We start from the raw sequence: 22,577 nt of genomic DNA, 5'->3' as shown, positions 1-22,577 counted from the left end.
TGCTCGGAGAGCTGAGGTTGTACACGCCTCAAAATGAATTTGAGATTCTGGATAGTCTTGAAAAATCTGAAGCATTGAAGATCTTCCTTTTGCTGCTCATTTGACTCCCTTATAATACACAATACGAGCATTTAGCATGACATCTGAATTATCATGCTGGTCTAAACTGATGTCTGTTTGACTCAAGATGAAAGCAGACTGTGGCCTGACTCTGATTAATGATCTTCTGTGTATCCCTAGGGTTGCTGCCAGACAAGTGGGCTAATGGACATAAAACCTGCTGCTGTTACTGAATTTACACACAGGAAGATTCTGTGTGTTCAGCCTGCATCCTGATGGAGAAGATCTTGTTCATCTATTGATTTACAGACAGCAGAAGGCACCACTAATGAAAGTATTTTAGGCAGGTGTTTCACAGGATAGGAATGGGGGACAGGAGAAACAACTGCTATTCTCAACCTGCAGCTCTTTCCTCTTGCCTCTTTTCACTCTCATCTATGTAGGTGTTAAGATGTCCAGGGCAGAATATCCCCATATATTTTACTTATGGCTTAGCATGTGGGATTTTAAACTCCTTTTGATCTTATAGACATTGAGTCAAGGCTGGATTGATGGGCCAAGGCCACTGTATAAGGTTCAACAAGGCGAAGTGGCAAGTCCTGCCCTTGGGTCACAACAACCCCAGGCAGTGCTGCAGGCTGTGGGCAGAGTGGCTGGAAAGCTGCTCAGTGGAACAGGACTTGGGGGTGCTGGTCAACAGTGGCTGAACATGAACCAGAGTGTGCCCAGGTGGCCAAGAAGGCCAGTGGCATCCTGGCTTGTGTCATAAATAGTGTGGTGAGCAGGACCAGGGCAGTGGTTGTCCCTCTGTACTGGGCACTGGTGAGGCCACACCTGAAGTGCTGTGTCCAGTCCTATGAGGAGCAGCTGGGGCTCTGTAGCCTGGACAAAAAGAGGCTCAGGGGAGACCTCATTGCTCTCTACAACTGCTTAAAAGGAGGCTGTAGCCGGGGGAGGGTCAGTCTCTTCTCCCAGGTAACAGTGGTAGGACAAGAGGACATGGCCTAAAGCTGCTCCAGGAGAGGTTTAGATGGGACATTAGGAAAAATTTCTTCACTGAAAAGGTTGCTAGGCATTGGAACAGGCTGCCTAGGGAAGTGGTGGAACCACCATCCCTGGAAGTCAAAAAACATGTGGATGTGGCACTGAGGGAAATGGTTTAGTGGTGAACATGGCAGTGCTGGGTTAACAGGGGGCCCAGTGATACTGGAGGTCTTTCCCAGTCTTAAAGATTCTATGATTCTGACTGTCTTCTACATTAACCCTGCTTAAGTGGCTTTTTCCATTGCTTATTTTTCCTTCTGGTTCCCATCCCAAAAGATGGTATCAGATGGTTACTACACACAGGGGATTGAATTTCCTCTTCCTCTCTGCAGGTAAGATATCTGTGGTATTCTGTTCTATGGCAAGTTCTAGAACTTGATGTGAAATACCTTATCAGCTGAAAGTGTAGAGTAAGATGTGTGTTACCAGGGAAGAACTGAAAGGTAACCTAATGTTTTATCCCTTCATTACATTTGTCTTCTTAAGTTTAAATAAAAAGGCATGTACTGTGCACATGTGTATAAATAGAAAACCATAGTGAAATAGGTGTGTCTTGCTGTAATCCCTTTAAAGATTGCTGTGGAAGTCTTAGAAGTGAATGAAAAATTCACTTTTTTTTTTAGGAGAGACTGAACTGCCATTCTGATTCAGCATCTAATGCTGCTTCCTGTTTCACCTCAAACTACTATTTTAAAATAACAGAAAAAACAAATTCCTCAGATGGCATGAGGATTGAGTCATGCTATAATGTCAAATATACTTACTGCTTTTTACACTCTCCCCCAATGTTTCCTTGAGATGTTTTATGACAGGAGTAGTCTATTCAGAACTAACACATTGATAATAAACACTAGCATTTGCTTCACTTTTCTCCTGAAACATTGTTGTGAAGTGGCAGATACTGGAAACACAGTTTGCTGCAAAGTTGGCTTAATGGTCTTCAATTTCGGTTTGCTTCCATTTAGTTTTCCTGTGGAGAATGAAAATGACTGGTCTAGCCGAGGTTGGGAAGATTTTCCCTGGGCTAACAATGAGCAGAAAACTGAGTTACTGAAGTGCCGGAATTCTTTCCTTGATGTCAGTTTAACTGACTCAGTGGCATAAAACAAAATTAGTAACGGTTCAAGTGCGTAATCTTTCCTCTGGTTAGAACTTCCCTGACAAATGCTTATTATTTGGCTAACAAGGAGTAATTAAGCTCCTGCAAAGAGGACCAAGAGAAAAGTGATTGACCCCTTAAGGCTGAGCCCCAGCAGGGTCTAACTAAAGCTCCTTCCTGAAACTGTGAGTCACTCTGTGAGACTGAGCCAGTTTTCCCTCCCTTCAGTCATGTTTTTAACTGTGGTGAGGAAACAAAATTAGAATAAGTGCAGATTTAAAATAAAGTTGCTGAGATCTCAGACAACTTTCAGGAAAAGCAGAAGTGTGTGAAGTTGCATCAGAACTTGCTTTTGTACCACACAAGCAATTTAGGGTTTATGTAGTGCTATCAAGGGTTTCTTGGTTAAGTGTGATTGCTGTTAATTAATGTTTAATGGATTACATGTCAATCTTATCTTCAAAGGTTCGGAATGTAAAGTCTTTGATAAGCAAAGATCCAGACTAGCATATCAAAATAGAAGGGTTGCTTAAAATAACTCACACTTTGGGTGTGGATACACAGGATAGTCCTGTAACTTTGTCAAAGCTATTTTGGGTAAGCATAAAAAACAAAGGTTTCATTCCACAACAAGTTTGTCTGCATATGAACTTCACTTTAACTGGTTTTGCTCAGTTAGTTCAATCCTATAAAAACGGTTTTAAATATGAGTATGACTATATAAAATCATATACTAGGTTTATGCGTAACTTTTAAGTAGCCTTTTGATTAACCTACCAAGTGCTGGAGCAGCTGAGATTTGTATGAACCACTCATTTTAATGAAACATTTAAGCATGGACTGCTAACCTAGTGACCTAAATGGAACTATTTATATTCTGAGTGGAAAACAAATCCTGTTCTGGCAAAGGATGTTAGCATGTCATTTAAATCAGGAATAACAGAAGCCAGCAAAAAGAATGAAGAGAAAATGTAAGGCAGCACACAGGGTTTTAGTGGGGGGTTTTTGTGGAAGGTTTTTTTTTTGTTGTTTTTTTTTGTTGTTGGTTGGTTGGTTTTTATGTGTGTGGGTGTGGTTGGGTTTTGTTGGTCTCTACAATTTGTGGGGCATTTTGTTTTGATTTTGTTTTTCCACTCTATTGTTTTTACAAAAAATTCAAACTGCCAAAAAAACCCACTGTATGCTGTTCAAAGCAGAGATTAAGTCTCTGTCATTGAAGATTCATGTGTGAACTACATTGATTGCTTTTCTTCAATGACTTTTCACAGAATCTAGCTGTATTTTAATGCACTTTAATAAGGATGTTCTGATTTTACTGGTGACCTTGTGGGTGCTCAGCCACCAATTTATCTGCATATATAAAAGTTATCTCTTCCCTTCTTAAGTGGAATAGCTGTGCTCAAATTGGAGAAATGCTAATGTATTTTAAGATGGCAGATGTTTCTGTATAGTAACAGCTATAATATTAGCAAATCAAGTTCATTAGGAAATTTAATACAAATAATTTTTGATGTCAATCATATAGTTCACACTATCTGTCTCGAGGAAGGAGCATAAATAATTTTTTGTGGATTCCAAAGCCTTGAATAAATTATGGAGAAAAAGGTTAAGAAAAAAGAGGAGGGAAAAGGCTGTTAGGATGTGTTCAGTGAATAAGGCAGGTTGTGTTTGACAATTGACTGGGAGACTACAACATCTCTAAAAGGTGTTTCTGAAGAATAAAAATCACCTGAAATCTGTGGATGATTCTAGTCTCCAATTCACCACATACAGAAAACTAATCTTGTGAATTATCACCTTTGAGAATTAGAATTACTTCCTACAGTGGACTTTGCTGTCTGCTCATCTGCCCTGGTCCTGGCCAGAAGCCCGTTGTACCTGGAGGATCAGTGATCCACACAAGTTAGGCCCATGCCTTCCCAGCTTGTGCTGAGCTGTGCTGTCTGTCCAGCTTGGCCTCCAGGCCCACGGGGGACAAATTTCCCTGGCTGATTGTCCCACAGGATTTTTTGGGCAGCTCCTACATGGTATCTGTGATGACAGTGCTGCGTGCCCTGCACTGTATCTGAAAATGGCAGCAAGGGGTTCTGGTGTGAACATCCTTTATGTTTGGCAATAGAAACAATGTATAGAGTTGTTTGCTTCTAAGAAAATCCTGTAATAGCTTGAATGACTGAAATGGTGTAACTTTTCCTGGGTAGGATCTGCGTGACACGCTGCACCTGGTTGATGCTGCACAGCCCAGGCTTCCTGAAGGCATGTAAGGTTATCTACATTGTTCTCTCCATTATAATGTCGGCTGCAATAAATGGCATTTTAAGTGACACTTCAGAATTTGAGTGCCTTTCTTACTGGAATCACAATAAACCAGCACCACCTGGTACAAAACAGTTGTCAAACTGTACCTGCCAGAACTATTTCACTTGGACTGCTCTTTTTGTTCTGATGATGCAATTGACTGAGGACTAAAACTGGGCAAAAACTAATTTTTTCCCCCTTCTTTTTATTATGTGTCTTGAGTTTGGGATCTTAATGGTTCTGTGTGAAATCCATGAAAATAAAACCTCAGCGTGATCATGGGCTGTGCTCTGTGAATGACAGTCACATGCAGTTTTCAAAGCAATGTATGTGGGTTTGACACAGACAGAAAAGTGTGAGCTTTTCTATCAGTTGCAGGAAACAGTGCATGCAAGAGTCTTATTTCTCAGTCTTTGTCAGTCAGTTAAGTGTTAGAGAGTTTTGTACCTTCTGCTGCTAAGCCCATGCCCATCATCCCTCACTTCTTCTCACTCATTGTCCTTTTCTGCAAAATAAGCTCACAGAGATGCTCTCAGTGGGTGGATCATATTTGGGCCTAAGGCTTCAGTGCATTTGGGGTTTGGATCCTGGCTGTGTTGCTGACATGATTTATGGTATCTGCTGTCCAGATTGAAATGCCAAAGACATCCATCAAGTTGTACAAAAAGGCCATTCTATCCTTCCCCTCCCAAAGCTGGCCTGAAGAGGTATTTTTGGCTAAGTAGACCAACCAACACACCACTTAGCCAAAAAAATAGGGACTCCATACATGGAAAAAAAGACCCTTGAGATCACAGCACATGCATCATAAATAATAATTTGCTTTTCCTACAACATGCAGAAGAAATGATGCATAAATTTATTTTGTTTTAATAATCTCCGCTGAAGTCCTTGCACAGCTGCTGCCCTCACCAGTGCTTATTCCCAACCCACAGCATTAAAGAGGACTTAACACAAAAAACCTATACCAAACACCCAAAAACTTTCAAGAAAACTTCCAACAGCACAATTCCTTCTTCGTGAACACATTTTCTCTGGCTTCTGCTCTGGAAGTAGTGAAGAAGGAGGTTTTTTTAGCTCTCCCCCTGCACTGGGATTGCAGTGCACTCTCTCCAGCTGTGTGCAGCCTTCCTTCCAAGCTGCTTTTGGGGCAGAAAAATTCCAAGAGGAAAGCTACTCTCCTCAGTGTGAGGTACATCCTACTGGGAATATTGGACCTGAGACTTTCATAAATTCTATTCACAGACTCAACTGTATTTCTGTTCTTCAAAAAACCCCAGTTTTCTGGAGGGAAGTATTTGGAAAAATAGAAAAGTATCAGGCCCACTATTATATTCACGACAGCTTTCATTACCATGCAGTACTTGTTTTATCTATCTAGTAGCACATCACAGTGACGAGACTGTTTTATTTGCTATCTCAACAGAGGTGAAAACCCTGAACAGTGTTTTAACTGTACTGAAGAGCAGCACGGTGACAAATGTTAATTTATTCATCCACGTTACAGCGAGCCATCAGAAATACACTGAAAAGGAGAAAATCCAACAAGCACTTTCCATTTAACAGTGCGCATTTTCCTATTAAGGAAAAAAGGCAGACCTGCCATAGGAGAGAAAGCTTCGGAAGGCCAGGGAACGAGACCCGGCGGCGCAGGGCGCTCCCGCCCGAGCGGCGCTGAGGGGGCCGCCCCCGGGCTCCGCCGCCGCCGGGGCGGGACGCGGCTGCCGGGGCGGTGCCAGCGGGGCCGGGCCGGGCCGGGCAGGGCCGCGCCCCCGGGGCCGGCGCAGGCCGGGGCACAGCGGCGGCGGGCGCGGGCCGGGAGCGGGCCGGCCATGGTGGGGCTCAAGGAGGAGCTGCTCAAGTCCATCTGGCACGCCTTCACCGCCCTCGACCTCGACCGCAGCGGGAAGGTCTCCAAGTCGCAGCTTAAGGCAAGCGGGGGGCGGCGAGCCCGGGGGCGCGGGGCCGGCGAGGGGCCGGGACACGGCCCGGGCGGTCCCCGGCGAGCGCTGACACCGCCGGCACTGGGACCTGCCTGGGGCGGCCACCTCCGGGGAAACACGGGCACTCGCTTTCGGGGCTCTCCTGGGCGCTGTAAATCGCGTTTTTCCGCACCGGGGCTGCGGTTCGTCCCACGGCATCGCTGTCCCTGCGGGCCCTGGACGCCTCCGTCCCGCGGGGGCGCGGACCCGTCCTGGAGCACGGGCGGGCTGATTTTCATCTGCCCAGGGAAGCGCTCCGTCCTCCCCGAGATGTTAGTGCACAAACCCTTGTTGTGCTTCTGGTCCGCTTTCAACCACATGTCCTTGCTACCCTTTCTGGCCAAAATCTTTTGTGGGGTAGCCACAAGGTCCCATCTATAGGGGTTGGCTGCGTCCAAGTGAAATTCACAGCTTGCCAAGGGGAGAGAGAGGTTCCACAGTGCCCTCTTATTTGGATATAAACAGGGGAATTAGTCAAGAGGCTCCAACTGTGCCATTCTTTCCTTAGCTTATACGCTGAAGTAGTGTTTGTGCTCTTAAAAGAGCTCTCAGGCAGCTCGCTGAATCCAGTCCCATCTTGGCCCTGCTTTATGGGACCATCTTGGCCTGGGAATAATAGCAGGAATCTGGCTAAATAAATATTTTGAATAAGAACGCAACACCTGTTGACATTCGAGACTGTGGGTCCTTGTGCTCGGTGCTGGGGCTGCGTGGGCCGCAGCAATTAGCCGAGGTTTGCGCCTTTTGTGGGATTAACTCCACGAGAAACAGTGGCCGTGCTGTGGTGGTATTTCCAAGTGTGGCTGGTCGCTCGTGGACTTTATTTTTAGCATTATGTAATGAGGGTCCAGAGCAGGCAACACGTTGCAAGCAGCCTGTTCCTCTTCTCCTTTTCTTCTCTTGGGGTGCTCAGGCTGTGAGATAGAGCCGAACTCAGCCAGAAGTGACTGCGGGGCAGGAGTTGGGCGAGAGGCCAGACCTGGCTGTGAGCTCAAGCTGAAAATGTGTGCAGGTTCTGGGTTTTTCACAGGGGGTGTCAATGAAAGGGAGTATTTGTGTTCCACTGTTCCAGGACGAACTGAAGCAGGTTGCAGAGAAGCTTTTTTTTATTGTCCTGCTCTTTATAGGAATCCTGTTTTCCTGCCATGCTGCCTACCACACCCTGTGTGCTCTGTGCACTCACCTGAGGGTGTCTGCAGGATGAGTTGTCGTGCAGGCCAGTGGAAAACCTCTTGAGGTTCACACGTGCTGGGCTGAATGAAATGGCTAAAGAAGCTGCCAGTGTGTGGTGGGCTGGTGCAGCTGCTCTCCTGGTGTCACCGCTCAAAGATGAAAAAAAGTAGGGCTTTGTGTGTCTGTGCACTTCTGTCTGTGACATAAAGGCTCCTATGGGAAGTGTTAGGTGGAGGATCTGGGAGTGCAGAAACAAGCCTGAAGTGAGGCTGCCACCTTCTCCTGTGGCCACCAAGAATTAGTTTTCAGGGGACACAGAAGGGGGTAGAGGGTGTTCTTCCATAGTCTTTTTCTGGCAAATTATGAATGTGGTGTCAAACTGATGTTTCTGGTGGGAGAAGAGGTGTGCATGATGGCAGTACCTCCACATGGTTAAAAAGGGCAGGCAGGACAGCAAAAGAGAAGTTCCTATCTGATAGAGATAGGGCTATATTGTCTTAAAGAATGTGTTTCACAATGAAGTGTTTCTCATCATCATGAGGAAGATTTAGCACTCTTGTAAAATGGAGAGATGGTGCTTGGAGATCAACAGGCTAGTAGAGATCTGTGACATTAGAAAAATATGCTTAATAATTTAGTGGAACTGCTGTTTTAAAAAAATTATAAAAACCTATTATTTTTTTGTGAGAATGGCGGTGTTGTAACCTGCTGAACACTTCCCTCCTCAATAAGACAACTTCCTGACAATGGTTTGTGTAATCCAGTATAAGGTGGATGCCATCATGTTGCACGTAAATTCCTGAGAATAACATGTTTCATTGTTAAAGGCAGTGATTTCTAGTTACTCTGCCTAGAAGTGACCTTTGAGCCTTCCATAAAAATAAATAATTAACTTTGAATACTATGAGAAAAATAAATGTGTGTGTGATCTGTAGCTGAGGCCCTACTGTGAAGGGTTTGCATCACACATTTGTTTTCAATAGATCTAGAGCAGATGGAGGTGAGTCAGTTGGGTCTGTTTCGTAGTCTGGAGAAACAGCAAATGCTTGAGGGCAAAAATGGGACTTGCTTGGAATAGTAAAGGTGTCATGAGATATCTTTTATCGATTTGTATCTTCTGTATATGTTCTGAGCTGCTGAGAGAAGAGACACTTAAATCAGTCCTCTGTGTCATTTTGAATATTATCTTCTTCCAGTATGCACTGATTTTTTTGTTTGTTTGTTTGGATTTTTCTACTTTTTTTTTTTAACTGGTAATCTTCAGAAGTTCTACTTTTATGCTGTCTGCAGCTCTTAGTATTTTTTTCTACATCAGCAGAAACATTTGTGTATTCTGTTCTTAAATTACAGCTTTAAAGCTGGACACATTTATTGTTTTGCCGGTGTGTTTTGGCACATTCAAACACTGATACAGCAAGGCTCAGGTGTAAGTTCTGTGTATAATGTTACAGCTGCTGCTGTGATTCCAGCATGAGCTACATGCAAATTACCTCCTTTCCTACATTTAATTTCATCTTTCTTGCCATCTGCAATTTAAAAATTGTTTTAGAAGTTTCTCTAAGGTGTCAACATTAAATCCACTTTTCATCTGGATCTTGAAACACTGTGGTTTTAAATATAGTTCCACTTGATAGCCAGCAGAACTGATTTTAGTGTGTGTGTATGATTGGATCTTGGAAAGAACACACACTGATTAGTTTTTACACCTTCTCTCGAAGCTCTTCTGTACGTTGCTTTGTGTCTTGTCTCTGCTTAGGCAGTGGGTTTATTTTGCTGTTCTTGTTTTGTCTTACATGCTACATTGGGGTGGATTTTCTAACTGTTGGGTCTTGGATTCCTGGGTGATATCTGCAGATTGTGGATGGTGAGCCACTTGTGAGAATACTATCTCATTCAGGCCTGTATTATAACTTTGGGTGACCAAAGCTACTTGTCAGGCTTAGAAAATTTATCCTGATCTGTTCTCATTTGGGGTGTTTTAGGGTTATTATACCTCTTAGCTGTGCTTTGCCTTTCCACTAAATGTGAAGTCAGTGGCCTGTGGGAAGAGGAAGAATGGTGTAATCAGGGTGAGAGGGATGGTCTGACCGGAGAGGAAGACCTTGAACAATGTAGCGAGGCAGGGGCAGGGTTGGGAGCCTGTGCCGAGTGGGCAGGACCCCGGCCGGACAATCGGCTTTGTACAGCGGTGGAGGGTGGTAGGAAATTAGTCACCGTGACTCACAGGGAGAGGGTCCTGCTCTGGTGCTATCAACGGGGCTCAAAGTGTGTGTGTTAGGGTAGCCATGAGGAATCCTGTCCGTGAGGTGTGAGGGAGGGATGCTGCTCTGCCAGGAAAGCCCAGGCAGCCTGTAGACTAAAACAGGGAGCATGAGGAAATGATGGGGCCATGACGCTGTGCTTAAGAGGAGCAGCTCCCAGTGGATCAGCAGCCCTCTTAACCTTTTGTCCCAGCAGTGTACCCAGGTGGCCAAGAAGGCCAATGGCATCCTGGCCTGTATCAGCAATAGTGTGGCCAGCATGACCAGGGCAGGGATTGTCCCCTGTACTATGCAGTGGTGAGGCCATAACTCAAGTGCTGTGTCCAGTTCCAGGCCCTTCAGTTTAGGGTGTACATTGAGGCGCTGGAGCATGTCCAGAAAAGGGCAACAAAGGTGTTGAAGGGTCTGAAACACAAGTCCTATGAGGAGCTGCTGAAGGAGCTGAGGATGTTTAGCCTGGAGAAGAGCAGGGTCAGGAGTGACCTTACCACTCTACACCTGCCTGAAGAGAGACTGTAGCCAGGTGGGGGTCAGTCTTTTCTCCCAGGCTACCAGCAACAGAACGAGACCTTAAGCTGCACCAGGGGAGGTTCAGGTTGGACATTAGGAAGAATTTTTTCACAGAGGGGCTGATGAGCTCTAGGAATGGGCTGCCCAGGAGGTGATGGAGTCCCTGGAGGTGTTGAAGGAAAGACTGGATGTGGCACTCTGTGCTGTGGTCTGGTTGACATGGTGGTGTTTGGTCGTATGTTTGACTTGATGATCTCTGAGGTCTTTTTCGACCTAATTGATTCTGTGACTGTTTTGTCAGCTGGTTTCACGGAAGATGTAGAAGAAAGATGCAGTGCATGGAATATGTTTACAAGGAGCTCTTCCTAAGGGCTGGGAGCCACAGGACAGAAAGGCAATTCACTTGGCAACTTGGGCAGATGCAGGCTGACACCAGTATGTGACTTGGGGCCAAGGGGGATTGTGCAGACAAGGAAGGCAAAAGGAAGGGTGAGGTTGTTGAAAATGGTGATGAGGGGTGTGCAAATGCCCAGAGGCGAAAGAGTGAATGAAGGAACAGGAGCTGATGTGGGTGAGGGGCACAAGAGTCAGGAGCCTGAGCTGGTGGAGGCTGGGCTGGAGCACACTCATCCAACTGCGAAAGAGACTGCTGTGCTCACCCTGACATTAAATAATGAGGCTCCAAATGGGGTGTCTGCTACCTGAGTGGGTAAGGAAGCTGTACCTTGGGGATGGGGTGATGCAGGATATGGTGTGCTTATGCTGTACCTGGATGAAAAGACCTGGTGTTTGTGACAAGGGGCTTATATGATGCTACTTTAACACTGGTCATAAAAGAAAAAGGGAAAGTACTTGTGAGTAGCCTTATTTTGGCTGGCTGGCTGCTGACATGGATGTTAGGGAGAGATGAGCCAAGAATGTCTTGGAATGAATTCACACGAAACCACTGAATGGAGCTGCCAGGATCTGTGATGCCAACATTTTAAAATCTGAAAAAGAGATGGGGAGGGGGAAGACTCCCCCTGAAAGATGGAAGAGAGAGAGAAAACTACCAAAGAAGCTGACAATAGCTGCTGCAGGATTAGTCTGCCCTGGTAGTGCTCCCACTGTCATCTGGCCAAATTTTTGTCACTGAGCAATAGTCTAGCAGATCTTCCCTCTCCTTGTAGAAATGCAGATCACCTTTATGGACATGGTTAAATGGAACTACTCAGATGGTAACAATTCAACACGTGCTGAAAGTTTTGGAAAATGGGAGCTCAGAGGAGAGCAGCTATGGCAGAGTAGACCTGAAGGTAAAGCAGCATGAAACGGGGCATAAATAGGTAAATGCAAAGTCTGTGATGACCTTTGGTGTTCAGCTTGCTTCTGTTTGTATTTGGAACAGAACACTTTCAGTGTTCCCAGGGAAAGATGGGATGCTACTAGGCACCTTACAAAACTTTTCCTTGAAAATGAAGAATTGCACCCGGAGTGCACTGGTGCCATGAAGCCAGTGCAGGCTGCTTGTGCTGTCTCACACTCCAGTTTGGGGACCCCCACTGTACCCATGTGCTGCAGCAGAGATGAGTCTCTGGGCTGGGGCAGGAGTTGGCTTTGGCATGAAGGTGAATTGTTAAATGTGGCATCCAGGGCATAATAAATGTGGAAAGAGCTGCCTAGCAACCCTGTGGGCACTGGGGGATTAATCCTGACTGGTGCAAAACTTCCTCATGGTTGATGTAGCTTCTGCAAGGCAAGGTGATTTTTTTGTACCCCAGTTAACCTACTGCTCAGCTAGTTGTTGTTTGGTTTTTTTTTTATTTTAATTGTTAATTAACGTAGAGTATCTTCTGGTCCAAATAATGTGATTTGAGAGAACAAAACCAAACGAGACCTCAGGGCAGAATTTTTCAGGCTTACCCTGCAAGTGAAGAATTCAGCTGGTGCTTGGCTGCGTTAGAGAACGGCAGGCTTTGGCAGGCACCGAGGAATTTCCTGAGTTATGAAAAGAGGGCACTGGGCACAGGAGAGATCACAGATAAGGCAGATCTCAGAAAAGAATTGAAAGTGGAATTCTCTCCTGGTAAATTGGTCACTTGATGTGGAAACCACCTAGGTTTCTGACAACCCAAGCACAGCAAGAAGGCCAAAAAAAGGAGAAGACAGATATGTAGAAAGGACATGATAAGAAAGTATTTTATTGAGATTTTTAATTTACTTTAGTAGTAAGCTGCAATCCATCATGCTTTTAGAATATTTTTATTAGCTGAGTATTTTTTTAGTTATAGTATTAGCAACTACAGTGTGGTTGGAAAACAGTGATCACCTCTATCTCTCAGAAATTCAAGAATCCCTCAGGCTTCTATAAATAACAACAGAAGCCTTAAATAGAAGGGGAAACACACATGATAGTACGTTTCCCCGACCCCATATATAAATCACGTCACATGGACTCAAATACTTGATCTGATGTGGTGGTTAGAGACAAGGATAGATTGAAGTGATATACTTTTGATGGAGAGTGGTGTGAAATGTGATAACTTCTAAACACTCTTTAGCTGCTTTGGGAAGTGCAGCTTTTGTTGTGCTATGGCTGATGCTGTTGTTTAACTGTTTTTAAATTTCTATAGCTTATTAACTGTAATATCTTAGTGTTAGCATACATCAGTGAAAATATGTATTTCTCATGGAAATATCTCTTTTTCCAAAAGCAAGTTTCACTTCAGAGGTATGTAGAAAGGAATTCTCCTCTGAACTGAGTATGCATCTTGGGCTATGTTTGTAGTATTTTCTGCTAACTAACACTTAGATTCTGCTGTCTCCTTATCACGCATCAGAATAGTAAATGTACTTTTTCTTTTTTCTCGGGGGCAGGTGGGTGGGGGAAAGCCCAGACATTTTAAGTGTGTAGCTTTGGTTTGATTTCCTAGGCTTTGACAACTTCAGACTTTCACTTCTTGTTTTACAGCTACTCCATCTTTGACTGCTTTATGTCTACTCACCTAAATAGGCATGCTTATAACTTTTCTGCACATTTTTTTTTTTTACTGTTTCCTCTTTGCATCATTTGGGTCTGTTTTTTAAAATTCTGTAAAACCCGCAAAATTCAGTCGCACTCTGTTCCATGAAGTTGTTGATTTGAAAAAAAAAAAAATCACTGGCAGCATACCTTTTCAAAACATGTGATCTGTTTTACCTCTGTAATTTTGTTTAGCTGTATTTTTTGCCTTTGTTGCATGTTTTCCATGCAGACCATGGCAGGGCATGTGATGTTAAATCCTTTACGCAGCTCATGTAGGTGGTACTTGATCTTCAGAGGCTCAGCTCTGCATCTTGCCAAGGGAGAGAGCTCCCCAGTGCTTGAGGTGCAGTGGGCAGCCTGTTAAAGGTCTGACCTGACTCCAGACAGGGTGAAAAACAAAGGGAGGGATGGTGCTTTGCTTTTCCTGTGCTGGTGGCACAGGAGTCGCTGCTGCCCAGGCTCTGCCTTCCTGTTAGTACTGAGGTGTTGGTCTGTGCTTGCAAAGCTCAGGCTGAAGAAGTTGAGATGTGCTGGCTACCAGTTAGTTTTCAGTAATTCAGTACTTCCTTAAAATTAGTCAAGTGTGTAGTCTCTTCTTGAAGGTCATTTCTCAAGAACAGACGTGAGTGCTGGTGGGTGTCAAGTTCTTGAGATACTTCATGCAAATAGCTTTTTAAAATAAAAATTTGAGAAGCACACCTAAACCGTTCCCCTTTCTGTAACATTATTTTTCTTTGCCAACTGAAACATGGGGTCAGTGTTGAGATGCAGCCCAAAAGCAAGCAGATGAGATTAATCCGTAGTTAATGCTTTCATCTGAATAGTAATTTCTTTGTAAACTAAAGCTACATATTGAGTTGTTTTCTTTGTTACTCGTTTTCATTAGGTATAAATATTTATAATTTCAAGGGCTAGGTGTTTGTGGTTGTTTTGATAGCTATCTGACTTCACTCTGCAAATATTACTGTGGTGTTCCTGCATGCCTCTCCTGGTTTGCAGCTGCATGGGTATATATGTACAAAGGGGAGCTTGTGTAGCTGCATTTGCAGTTCTCTAGGGCTGGACCTCTCTGTGCTCACATTGCCTCTGTAACGTGCAGCTCTCTGAAACCATTGAATCAGGATTTCTTTAGTTATGTTTTGCTTTCTGACAAAACTGTGGGGCAGAACTTGTGGTGACATCAAAGTGTCACTTTGCACATGGCTTTGGAGTCACAGGTCTGCTCTGGAGGGAACATGCTTAAGGCTGACAGCAGTGTTACTGGTTTCTCTTCTGTCCTTAGGTCCTTTCTCACAACTTGTGCACAGTGTTAAACGTTCCCCATGATCCAGTGGCCTTGGAAGAGCACTTCAGGGACGATGATGAAGGACCAGTTTCCAATCAGGGTTACATGCCTTATCTAAACAAATTCATCTTGGAAAAGGTAAGTTTTGAATTCTCACATTCTGTGCTTTCAGCTTTTGTTGTTAGAGTGTCTTTGCAGTAACTGGTGCATGCAGGAGGCTGCTGCTGGTGTGAAGACAATGGTTGGGAGTGTGTTTGTGGGGTCATCATGGGGCGGCTACTCTGGAGAGCCTGTGCCTAAAATGGAAGGGTGCACTGTTCTCTACCTCCTCTCTCCTTGGTTTCTATTTCCTGTTACATCTGGCCCTTGCCTAAGCTGTGTTCATGCAGAACTGTGTTCATATTAGTAGAGCACCTCAGGTTGAATTTATCTGAAAGTGTCTGGGAGCTATAGGTTGACCCACTTTAAACTAGAGCTATAACAGAATATTGTCACAGCCTCCTTTGCAAACAGAAAGGGCAAAAATATCTTCACTGTTTGTCACAAAGTATTGTAATAAGTAGATCCTTTCAGAGAGTTACAGTGGGTGACATTAGGGCATGTTGTGAAGTTTTGTCTTGCAGATTCTTTCCTTACATGTCTGAGCACTTTGAGTCTTCCGTTGTGCCTTGTTTCGGGAGAAACTCTGGAAAGACAGCAGGGTTCCCCCCGCCCTCTTCTCCATCATGTTCTAAAATAGGTAGTCACTGGGTTGGAAAGTTAAAAAACCCCAAACAGTGATCTTCCTGCTTTTTTTCTGACTTCTGTTCACTTACTGGGCTGGACAGCAAAAGCGGCTCACGTCATGTTGGAAGCATCAGCTTCAACACCACTGATTTCTCATACACTTGAGGGCCAACCCCAGAAAACCTCAAACTTTGATGTTGTGGCTGCAGAGATATAGAGCTGTTTGCTCTATTTTGCTATGTGAAAAAGTCCTGAACTTACATACTGCTGAGAAGTCCAATGCAGCAATTGCAGATGATGCAAACTCCTCAGCCCTGTTTGCTGATTTTTGCTCCTTCATTTAATAGCAGTGGAAAATGTGATATATATAATGCAGTCTGGCAGCTTATATCTAGCAAAGACTTATCAGCTTCTCTGCCTCTCTAGTCTGTGTTTCTCTCATACCCAAAGACTATGAGAGACACTCCGAGAGTGTCCTATTTGATGTGTGGGAGTTGGCCTTTAATACATTTAAAGGTGCCTCATTAGTGTCTTGGTTGTTTGATGCTGAGGAATCTTACTTTGTCCCTCAGAAGTTGTAATCTCATCTTGGCTGTCTGAGATCCTGTAAGATTCAGTGGAGACCAAGCAGTTTGTAGACAAGTTCTGGGAAAAAAGAAAAGGCCTTAATTCATTTTGACCAAAGGATTACAGTGGGAGAGGCTGAACCACGGTGGGTTAATACTCTTTGTAGGCAGTAGCAACCCATTAAATAAAGAAAACCCAAAAGACATATGTATGGCTTTTTCAAATATAAAAATGCTTAATTGTTAAAGGTGTTTATAGGGATAATAGTTATGGAAATTAAGAGCAAAATTGCATTTAAGAAACACTTTTGTCTGAAAATGACAGACCTGGCTATAGCAATAAATAGATATGAAAGGGGAGAGCATGACTGTGTGTAGTTTCTTGTGGTGTTTTATTCATATACTGATCTGGCTTCCAGTGATTGCCTGATATATCCATATCATCAGTTAATCTTAAAAGATGAAAGGGTTAAGGAACAGGATTAAACTACCTGTAACTTCCTGTTATTTGATCCTGACTAAATGCTTGTAAACAAGAAAATTAGTGAAGTTGTTTTGGCAGAAGGCTATCTTTTTGGACTGGAAAAATCTTGACTGTGACTTCTCTTCTTTTAGAGATGAGTTTACATCAGTGCCAAAAGACAACATGCGGAGGGATGAAGTCACTGATTCATAGCATGTCTCCTTTGTTTTAAAACAAACAAGCAGAAAAAAGCAAACAAGAAACTCCTTTCTTTATTTTTCCAAGGCGTAATCTGTTCTTCTAGATGGGGTGATTGTAGAAAAATCACTGTTAGTATATTCTAGTAAGCAAAGTTACTAAAGGAGTGATGCTTTATACCCCAGATACACAGGAAGTTCTCTCAATTTCCAGTCATGCATCTTATGGTGAATTAATTGATTCAAGCAAGAGCCACTGGCTCATGAGAGGTTTTTTGATCTTAAGATATTTTGTTTTAAGACATACATAAAATATTTAAAGAATGACTTCTTAAATTTCTCTTAAAATAGATATGTAACTGTGACTTAGAATTTTATTGAGAGGACTTTGTAACCTCTGGAAATAACTTCCATTGTACTCTTAAGTGCAGTTGTAACTTTTTGTGGGTTTTTTGTGCTGATTTACCCCTGCAATAAAGCCTCTTTATATAGAACCAAGAAATCATCACGAAAAGGCATCAAGAAAAGACAATTGTCAAGAAAGACAAGGTAGTTAAATGAGGTACATTCGCTGCAACTAATTTCCTTTATCCACATAGTTAATTTCAGTAAATAGTTTGAATAATTAGTATTGCCTAATTGATAATTTCTAGTGTTATGCATCTTGTTATTCAGCAGATAGATGTATCTAGGATTTTCTTGCATCTGAAGCAAAATCTGTGCTGTTCTGTAAATGTCTCTTTCAGGAAGGAGCTGTGATTTGCCAATACGATGTCTTCATAATTTGTTTTACTTGGTTTATTAACCATATTTTAGCATGTTCTGTTATTTACAATGTACATCTTTAAATACCAATTGAAAATGTTTCCTTTTCAGTAATAGCAATGGTGGTATTTTGCAGCAGACCTTATTTAGAGCAGGGAAGGGTCATGGTGGGGGGAGACAAAGAAGGACATTGTTCAAACCTCAGGTTATCTCATCTTCCAGGCAACTTCATGAATGCAAGTTACACTACCAGTGCTTGTTATATTTTTGGAACTATTATTTTGGAGAGCCAGGGCTTGTGTGCTGATGTAATTATTGTCCTGGATAATTCCTAAACAGTGTCTCTGTTCTGGATGACACGTGGGCCCCACAAAGTCCATTTCAGAATCAAGTCTGTATTGTGAAAAAAGGGCTTACATGTCTAAAGTGGGACTGCTGGCACCACAGGACCTGTTGCCCTGGAGTAAAATGGTTCTGAAGCCTCCTGCTCGACTGTCACACAGTCCTGGTGGCAGGGATGTGCTGCAGGTGACCTGCGCTTTGGCAGGAGTGTCGGAGGCACTGCAGTCTGGCTTTGCTGTGTTAGCAGAACCCATGCACCACTAGGACATTTCCAAGGTGGAACTGCTCACCATCAGGCTGGGAAAAGTGCTTTTGGAAAAGAGGTCATGGTTCATTGGACAGGGTGGGGAGGACAGACAGAAAAACCACAGGCAGGGGTAGCCAAAGAGTGAAGTGCTGGTAAATAGAACGAAGAAGGAGTCCTGACTTCTTGTCCTCCATCCAGAGGGTGTTTGTTCATTTAGTTGGTGTTTCATTGAAATCCATGTCTCGTGTGCAAACAAGACAGATGCTGAAATTGTGGCTGCAGTAGCTCTGGCTCCTACAGCTGTCATCTAATTCAAAGGACAACTGTAGCCTGTAGCCTCTTGCATCTCCACTCATGTTGGTGGCCTCTGCAAGCATGCATAGTCTATGGTTTTCATTCATAGTCTCACTTTTATGCCTGGAGACTGTTCTTGTCATCAGGTTGGTTTCTTGTTTACTTCCGTCTTTCTTTTTTAGTCTTTTTTTCTCTTTTTCTCCTCCACCCACATCAGTTCATCGACTTCCCATGTCTGTCGTTGACTGAGCCAGTGTGGTGTGGTCACTATATTTGACCACTTACCAGACTGGATAGGAAATCATACTGTTTGCATCGGTGCTCTTGAAGCATCTAAGATCTGTGGTTTGGCTTATCCTAAAAAAAATCACTGGCCATTACTGGTCTCACTACCACAAGAGGTAGTGAGAACAAGAACCTGTTTTTTAGACGTTTTCCAAAATCTCAAACGGGTTTCCATTACGGTGCCAAACGTGCCTTTATCAGTTACACGTTGGTAAAGAAATAGCATTGCTAAGTTGTGGGGAGATAATAAATAGATCTAATGTATAACTTAAATGAGGGTTTAAAAAGAAAACAGTAAATCAGAGCTCTTGCTTATATAAATAATTCACAGATCTGTAGGTGCAGCTGCTAGGTATGACAGAGGATAATGAAAACAAGAGGAATTTTGGTATCAATGAGATGAAGATTTGCAAGCCTGAGAAAAAGCAAAGATTTTAAGTGGATTAGCATTTGAGGAAAAAATTATTCTGTGTTCATGAGTACCCTGCAAGAGTTAGTTTGAGTAATATGAAGTAAAAAACGTGTTAAAGGTCCTTCCCAGTTGTTGCTCCAATATCCCTTTTAGCATATCCAGATTTGGCTATGCTGGTTTCCAAACTTGCTGTATAACATCTCAGTAAGTCAGTGCAATAGGAGAGCAGCTGGAACTAGGACAGTTCTGGGGATGGTTTGGAAGCTGCCAGTGATGTGCTAGAGGAAACATAGAGTGCAGTGTAACCTCTTTCTCATGGAGTCAGGGTGCAATTAACTCAACCAGAAATTGGAGGTTGGATGTCAGTTTTTCTAGGAGAAATTCTTTATTTTACCCCATGCAGGAAGTCAGACTTGGTTGCTACAGTGCTCTTTTTGGGCCTTGATGTTTTGTGCAAACTGCAATTTTCTCGATGCTTTTTGTATGATGAAACCTGATAAACTTTGTCTGTCTGTTATTCTGTGCCATTTGTGCATATCAATTTCTTTGTTGTTGTTCAATTTCTTCTCTTTAGGTTCAAGGAAACTTTGACAAAGTTGAATTCAACAGGATGTGCTGGACTCTCTGTGCTAAAAAGAACCTCTCTAAAAGTCCCTTGCTGATTAGCGATGAAGACGCATTTAAAGTGTGGGTTATTTTTAACTTCTTGTCAGAGGACAAATACCCTTTAATCATTGTACCTGAGGAGGTAAGGAACAAAAACTTAAGCTCTTTAACACCAGTTTGCTTAATGTCCCAGTTGACCTATGTTAGTGTGGTACTCTCTAGAGATTTAAGAGAAAATATCATTTAATATAAAACTTTTATTCCACTCTTTCAGTATTGTAAGGCCTCAGGTGCATTTCTCTGTCTTCCAGGGTGCGTATATGGGGATTTCCACAGGATATTTGAGATATTGATAGCTCTGTGTGTCTGTCATTTAAACAGCCTGGACTAAACAGGATAAACAGGACATGCATCGATGTGATCTTTCATCATTGCACTTGCTTATAGGTAGTTAAAATTTTGCAAGGTCAATGCATCAATGTGATTCTGAAAAAAAAAATGCCCCCCTCTGTTCTGTGTTACTGTGACTTGCAAGATGAGTCTTCAGTCTCATGTCACCTTCCTGATGAAAAGGCCAATACAAGCTTTTCTGATGATGTGTTTCTGATCCAAACCAGCTACCACCTGTTCACTCTTGCTTGAAAAGGAATAATACCAGAGAGATCTCTTTATACTTTCAGTTCATTAACAAGTATCGGCAGCACTCAAATAGGTATTTTAACCCTAAAGCAAGATTTTGGTATCTCCACTATTCTCCCCTTGGGGATGGGTGGGGAAAGAAGCAAAAAGATCAGAACTGTTGGCATAAATAATCCCTTGCAAAACTGTGTACACATATTCCAGTGGTTTGCAGTTCAGCACTGGAGGACTGAATAATAAATATTTGCAAATTGTTGAACAGCCAGGGATCAGAACAGTCCTGTTAACACGCCACTGACAACGTAACTCTTGGACTCCAAGGTGTGCCAAACCCTCGAGTACAGATAACTCTCTTATCGAAATAAACTGTTCAGTCTTGCTTTCTCACTCACTTTTTAGAAGGAGACTTTCACTCTACATTTCTGGTTTTGCCAGACTGGCCCATGCCAGGGCCCTACCTGGCATGCTGTATTTCCATGAGAAATGAGACAGTCTTCTTGCTTGCATTCCCATTTTTTTCTGTTGCTTCTGGGAAACAGGATCATGGTTATAAAAGCTAAGACAGCTCCTTTCTTAGTGGTGCCAAATTTGGCTTGGTAGGTCAGAGCCACTAATAAATGCCAAAACCAGGACTCAAATCCGCGGCTCTGGTTTGTCAGTGTGTTCCCCACTGTGCAGCCTGGCTTACCTGTGGGCAGACATTTCCAATCTCCTAAATTGCTGGCATGGTTCAAAGCTTCAGCCCTGCCAGCTGTGGGGCATTGCTCCGCACTCCTTCTCCACCAAGCAAGCCCCAGATTGGTGCTGCTTTCTGTAGCTACTGCCAGGTAATGGCAGCATGTCTGTGTGTTGGCAGATGTGCTGCAGAGTCAGCACTGAGCTGAGGTTTGCCAGATTTCCAGATTTTTTATGTGCTGTTGTTTGCTTTCCTTCCCGTCCTTAATGTCCAGGTTAACCTGTATTGCTCTTCTACTTGGATTATTTTAAAAGTTCTGATTGTGGATCTATGTCTGCATCTCCTTGATTACAGCAAGACTTAAATGGTGCAATTTGTTTAAAGAAAGCTTACAGAGCCTGACTGACAAAGAAAGGCTGCTCTGTTCTTATCATATACAATGCCTGTATTCACTCCACCTTCACTCAGACCACACAGGTAATGTAATCAGCCACCAGAGGAATGCTGTCTGTTGAACACACTCCTTTCTGGTTTGCATTGGTCCTGCATCAGGTTCTCTGCACTTCTGGAAAATTTTGCATTTACTCATCTACTCTTGGCACAAAATTCCCAAAGTAAAAATGCAAAGTCTCAATTTCAGTCAGTTTTGCTTTTTCTCAGATGTTTTGTATCTGCCTTATTTACAAAATGGCTTGCAGGTCATCTATAAAATGAGGGGATTTTTACAAAGTGAAGAAGAGAGGAGAAGGGGGATGGAAGCCCTGCTGTTTGTGCTGTTGATGTTTTGCTGAGAGCAGTGTAAACCTCTCATGTGTGACTGCAGCTTCCCACCCAGGGAGCAGGCTCTCCTTCCCTGCCTGACTGCTGCTCTTATCGTTGGCTGAGAATTATTGCAACACACAATCTACTGCAGTTTCTGGCTTAGAGATCCAGCTGTTTGTGTGGGATCCAGCTGTTTGCCCTCCTGCCTCCCTTCCACATTCTTGGCTTTTTTTTTTTTTTTTTTTTTTTTTTTTTTTTTTTTTTTGTTTGTTTGTTTGTTTGTTTTCCACTTTAGAAGTAACTGAGAAACTTGCCACATACTTTCAGGTTGGAAGGGTGATCCCTTGAAGATTTTTTCATCCTACCTTGTGGATGGCAAGACTTCTTAGGTCTCCACTGAATGTACTAACACAACCTCATGTAGCTGTAAGGATGCCTTTTCTTTCTCCTTGGAAGAGCTGCTCTTTGAGACCTGCTTGGGAGTCTGAATTTCCTCTTTTTTTTTTTTCTTTTTGCAATTTTTAAAATAAGTGGTTTCTGCAGTCATTTTATAGATTTCATATCTCCTATCTGGAAAAGCCTCCTGCTTGAGTGCAGTTTCACCTTATTTGCAGTGGGCTGACTAAATATTGAAGCTGCTGTCCTTCCTTCTTGCCCATGTCATGTACTTTTGCACTGGTGCTACTGTACTGGGCCTTTCATATTAGACAGCTGAAAGTGGTGGGGCTGTTAGCCCCAGCTACAAAGTGTAAAGTCTTGATTCCCTGCCCAAGTGGTGAATGGGCAGCAAATAGGGAATGGCTGAAGCTCATCCAGAGAGGGGAAGAGAGGCTACTTTGGCAAGGATTGGGAGATGCAGGCTGAGAAGAGCTTTAGAAAGC

At 43.2% G+C, this 22,577-nt stretch overlaps 1 protein-coding gene across 1 annotated transcript in view; it reads left to right on the top strand.

Annotated features, from left to right (window-relative positions):
* Positions 1 to 6,279: 6,279 nt before the first annotated feature.
* SWAP70 (switching B cell complex subunit SWAP70) overlaps positions 6,280 to 22,577 on the top strand; it is a 35,553-nt gene continuing 19,255 nt past the window's right edge. The window contains exons 1-3 of the mRNA XM_082283732.1: positions 6,280 to 6,432; positions 14,714 to 14,854; positions 19,588 to 19,761. Coding sequence (XP_082139858.1) covers positions 6,334 to 6,432; positions 14,714 to 14,854; positions 19,588 to 19,761 — 414 coding nt within the window. The 5' untranslated portion in view covers positions 6,280 to 6,333. The remainder of the gene's footprint in view (positions 6,433 to 14,713; positions 14,855 to 19,587; positions 19,762 to 22,577) is intronic.

This window comes from Coloeus monedula (genome assembly GCF_965178545.1).
Source record: "Coloeus monedula genome assembly, chromosome: 6".
NCBI classification, from domain to species: Eukaryota; Metazoa; Chordata; class Aves; order Passeriformes; family Corvidae; genus Coloeus; species Coloeus monedula.
This window is presented reverse-complemented; position numbering and strand designations above follow the sequence as displayed.